The sequence below is a fragment of the Oenanthe melanoleuca genome, chromosome 25 (assembly GCF_029582105.1).
Source record: "Oenanthe melanoleuca isolate GR-GAL-2019-014 chromosome 25, OMel1.0, whole genome shotgun sequence".
In the NCBI taxonomy this organism is placed as follows: Eukaryota; Metazoa; Chordata; class Aves; order Passeriformes; family Muscicapidae; genus Oenanthe; species Oenanthe melanoleuca.
In genome coordinates this window covers 7269586-7274637 of record NC_079358.1, presented here as the reverse complement: position 1 = coordinate 7274637, position 5052 = coordinate 7269586, and the positions used below count along the sequence as shown (strand labels likewise).

At 62.9% G+C, this 5052-nt stretch overlaps 1 protein-coding gene across 1 annotated transcript; it reads left to right on the top strand.

Moving 5' to 3' along the window:
* The first annotated feature begins 179 nt into the window (after positions 1–179).
* Positions 180–5018, top strand: TRPT1 (tRNA phosphotransferase 1). Its single transcript, XM_056510325.1, has 7 exons — positions 180–255; positions 821–902; positions 2017–2174; positions 3641–3815; positions 4216–4272; positions 4388–4498; positions 4874–5018. The coding sequence occupies exons 1-7, from the start codon at positions 199–201 to the stop codon at positions 4960–4962; spliced, it is 729 nt and encodes a 242-aa protein (XP_056366300.1). The 5' UTR covers positions 180–198; the 3' UTR covers positions 4963–5018.
* Positions 5019–5052: the final 34 nt, after the last annotated feature.

Here is a 5052-nt window from a genome sequence, read left to right as displayed (position 1 = left end):
AATCCCGTGGGCTTTTTTTGTTTGTTTTTTTTTTTTTTTTGTGGGAGCGGGATCGATAATAAAACCCCCAAACCCGCAATGGCGCCGCGCGCTGGTGGCGGGAGATCCGTGAGGGGGACACGTGACTGCGGAGACACGTGGAGCGGGGCGGGGTCACGTGCGCTGGTCACGTGGGGCTGGGCGGTCACGTGGCACCGCATGGCCGGCGGGGAGGGCGCGAGCGCCGCCCAGCGGCGGCGGCGGCGGAAGGAGGAGGTGGGGGAGGGGGGGAACCCCAAAATTTGGGAGGGGGGAGAGCCCAGAATTGGGTTGGGGATACCCCAGGGAGGGGGGGGACAGAGGGAGGGGGCGGGGATAAAGATCGGGGTGGGGGGGGAGGGGACAAGGACACCAGAAATTGGGGGGACACCCCAAAGGGGGAGGGGACACCCCAAGGAGTGAGGGGGGACACCCCAAGGACTGGGGGGCACAAGAACCCCAAAAATGGAGAGAGGGGACACGAAATCCTAGGGGGGAGGGGACAAAGACGCCGAGCGTGGGGGGGGGGAGGGGGACCCAAAGGGGGGGACCCCAAAATGGGGGGACACGAGGGGGGGACCCCAGGGTGGGGGGAGAGAGCGACGAGGACACAAAGATTTGGGGGGGGGACCCAAAAATGCGCGGGGGGGGTGCAGGTATGGGGGGGTATTGAATGGGGGAGGGGCATTTGAAGTTCGATTTGGGGAGGGGGTTTCAGACTGGGGGGGGGGGGGTCACCCGTGGGTGGGGGGCGCGCGGGGCTGGGCCGGGGTCACCCACGGACCCCCCAGGACCCCCGCAGGACCCCGGGGTGCGGCTGTCCAAGGCTCTGAGCTACGTCCTGCGGCACGGGGCCGCGGCCGAGGGGCTGCCCATGGGCCCGGGTGCGTGACACCCCAAAATAACCCAAAATAGCCCCAAATCACCCCAAAATAGCCCAAAATATCCCAAAATAGCCCAAAAAATCACACCCAAAATAGCCCAAAATCCACCCAAAATCCCCCCAAAATATCATAAAATTACCCTAAAATCACCCCAAAATATTCCAAAATATCCCAAAATAACCCCAAAATATCCCAAAATCACCCCGAAAATATCCTCAAAATCACCCCAAATCCCCCAAAATATCCTCAAATCACCCCAAAATATCCCAAAATGTCCCAAAATCATCCCAAAAACCCCCCAAAATATCCCAAAATCCCCCCAAAATATTCCCCAAAATCCCCCCAAATCCCCCAAAATATCCCCAGAATTCCCCCAAAATATCCCAAAATCCCCCTAAAATATTCCAAAATCTCTCAAAATTCCCCCTGGGACACCCCAAATTCCCTTTGGGACCCCCCCCAAATCCCTCAAATGCCCCCTGGAACCTCTCAAACTCCCCCAAATGCCCCCTGAGACACCCCAAATTCCCTTTGAGATCCCCCCAAAACATCCCCTGGGACACCCCAAATCCCCCCCAGATGCCTCCTGGGACACCCCAAATGCATTCTGGGACCCCCAGAACATCCCCTGGGACACCCCAAATTCCCCAAATGCCCCCTGGAACCTCTCAAATCCCCCCAAATTCCCTTTGGGACCCCCCAAATGACCCCTGGGACCCCCCAAATCCTCCTTGAAATCTCTCAAATATCCCCCAAATGCCTCCTGGGACACCCCAAATGCCCTTTGGGACCTCCAAAACATCCCCTCAAATCCCTCAAATGCCCCCTGGGACCCCCCCAAATCCCCCCTGGGACACCCCAAATTCCCCAAATGCCCCCTGGAACCTCTCAAATCCCCCCCAGATGTCCCTAGAACACCCCAAATTCTCTTTGGGACTCCCCAGATGCCCCCTGGGAGACCCGAAATTCCCTTTGGGACACCCCAAACCCCCCCTAGGACCCCCCAAATCCCCCCTGGGACCCCCCAAATTCCCTTTGCGACCCCCCCAGATCCCCCCGGGACCCCCCCCCAAGCCGCTGACGGGGGTCCCGGGGTTTTTTTTTTGGGGCTCAGACGGGTTTGTGGAGGTGGGGGCTCTGCTGGGGCTGCGGCGCTTCGCGGGGGTCTCGGAGCGGGACCTGCGCAGGGTGGTCGCCGCCGACCCCAAAGGGCGATTCGAGCTCCGGCCGGAGCCGCTGCGGGTCAGGGCGAACCAGGGACACTCCCTGCCGGTGAGGGGGGGTCCCGGGGGGGGGCGGGGAGGGGGTTTTTGGGGGGGTTTGGGGGGGTTTATGGGGGATTTGGGGGGATTGGGAGGGGGCCTGGGGGGTTTTGGGAAGGTGGGGAGGGGTTTGGGGGGGTTTATGGGGGATTTGGGGTGGTCCCGGGGGGTCCCGGGGGGGCGGGGAGGGGGTTTGGGGGGGTCTAAGGGGGTTTGGGGGGGTTTATGGGGGATTTGGGGGGATTGGGAGGGGGTCTGGGGGGGGGTTTGGTAAGGTGGGGAGGGGTTTGGGGGGGTTTATGGGGGATTTGGGGTGGTCCCGGGGGGTCCCGGAGGGGCGGGGAGGGGGTTTGGAGGGGTCTAAGGGGGTTTGGGGGGGTTTATGGGGGATTTCGGGGGGCGGGGAGGGGTTTGAGGGGATTTGGGGGGGATTTTTATGGGGAGGTTTGGGGGGGCTGGGGAGGGGTCTAGGGGGGTTTGGGGGGATCTAGAGGGGTTGGGAGGGGCTGGGGAGGGATTTGGGGGGGTTTATGGGGGATTTGAGGGGGTCCCGGGGGGGCTGGGGAGGGATTTGGGGGGGTTTATGGGGGATTTGGGGGGGTCCCGGGGGGGCTGGGGAGGGATTTGGGGGGGTTTATGGGGGATTTGGGGGGCGGGGAGGGGTTGGGAGGGGCTTTATGGGGGATTTGGGGGGTTATGGGGGATTTCGGGGGGTGGAGATGGGTTTGGGGGGCGTTTATGGGAGATTTCGGGAGCTGGGGAGGAATTTTGGGGGGGTTATGGGGGTTTTGGGGAGGTGGGGAGGGATTTAGGGGCTTTATGGGGGGTTTGGGGGGGTCCCGGGGAATTTGGGGGGGTCCCCGAAGGGGTTGGGGGGGCTGGGGAGGGATTTGACGGGGGTTTCTGGGGGGAGGTCCCCGCGGGATTAGAGGGGGCTGGAGAGGAATTTTGGGCATTCTGGGTGTGATTTGGGGAATTTTGGGTGTCCCGAGTAAAATTTTGGGGATCCCGGGATGGATTTGAGATCCTGGATGGGATTGGAGATCCTGGGCTGGATTTTGGGAATCTCGGGATGGATTTTGGGAATCTCGGGATGGATTTGAGATCCCGGGTGGGATTTCGGAGATCCCGGGTGGGATTTTGGGGACCCCGGATGGATTGGATTTTGGGGATCTTGGGATGGATTTTGGGGACCCCGGGTGGGATTTGGAGATCCTGGGCTGGATTTCGGGGATCCCGGGATGGATTTTGGGAATCCCGGAATGGATTTGAGACCCCTGGTGGGATTTTGGTGATCCCTGGTGGGATTTGGAGATCCTGGATGGGATTTAGAGATCCCGGGTGGGATTTCGGGGATCCCGGGTGGGATTTCGGGAATCCCGGGTGGGATTCTGGGTACCCCTGGTGGGATTCTGGGGACCCCGGGTGGGATCCGGGGGTCGCGGCTGCAGCAGGGGCTGTGTCCGGGGGTCGCAGGTGCCGGAGCTGGAGCTGACCCCCCTGCGCACCCCCGGGGCGCTGCCCCCCACCCTCGCCCACGGCACCCGGCGCCGCCTGTGGGGCCCGATCCGGGCGGGGGGGCTGCGCCCCATGGGCCGCCAGCACCTGCACCTGGCGGGGGGGCTGCCGGGGGACCCCGGGGTGCGCAGCGGTGAGTGAACCCCCCCAAAAAATCCTGCCCGGGACACCCCAAAACCCCCCGAGATCCAAACCCCCCCCCCGAGATCCAGAGACCCCCCCCCAACCTGCTGAGACACCCCGGGGTGCACAGCAGGGAGAGACCCCCCAATAAAAAAAGATAAAAAATCCAGGGAACCCCCAAACCGCCCCCCCAAATATCTCCGGGATCCCCAAACTCAGCCGGGACCCCCCAAGGACTCCCCCAAAATTCCCTTTGGAATTTTCCTGCAGCCTCCCCAAATCTTCTTGAGCCCCCCAAATCCCTTCCTAAAACCCCTCAAATCTTCCTTAAGACCCCCCCCAATCCTCCCCTCAGGACCCCCCAAACCCCCCAGGACCCCCCAAAACCCCCCAAATTCCCCTCCCCGCAGGGATGAGGTCGGACTCGGAGATCGCCATCATCATTGACGGCCCCCGCGCGCTGGCGGGTGAGGGGGGTGAGGGTCCCGATTTTTGGGGGGGTTCCCGATATTTGGGGGTGGTCCCCGATGTTTGGGGGTCCCCCCCGATGTCCGTGTGACCCCCCCCCGCCCCTCCCCCCAGACGGGATCCCGTTTTTCCGCTCGGCCAACGGGGTGATCCTGACGCCGGGGGACGCCCAGGGCTGCGTCCCCCCCAAATATTTCCTGCGGGTTCTGCAGCTGCGGCCGCACCGTGAGGGGGGGGACCCCAAAATCTGGGGGGGACTCGGGGGGCTTGGGGGAGAACCCGAAAATTGGGGCGTGGTCAAAGGGTTTGGGGGAATTATTCAGGAATTTGGGGAGGGATCCTGAAATTGGGGGTGTGGGGGCAGCCCAGGGGTTTGGGGGGGACCCCGAAACTGAGGGGGGTCGTGGGGGGGACTCCAAAATTGAGGGGGTTCGTGGGGGATGGGGAGGACTCGGGGATTTGGGAGGGACCCAAAATCTGGGGGGTGAAGGGAGGGTTGGGGGGCTGAGGGTGTTTTGGGGGGTCGGGGTTTGGGGAGGGTCAGGATTTTGGGGGTCCCGTTGCCATGGCAACGGCTCCTCTATTTCCCCTCCCCCATAGGGTGTGAGCTGCCCCTGGACGGGCCCTGGGACGAGGAGGGGGCGAGACCCCCGGACGAGGATTTGGGGGGGTCTGAGCCCCCCCCATGAGGATTTGGGGTGTCCGAGCCCCCCAAGCACCAATAAAACCACCCCGAGCATCTTGAGCTGTTCACGAGCATCAAATGGGGGGGGTCAGAC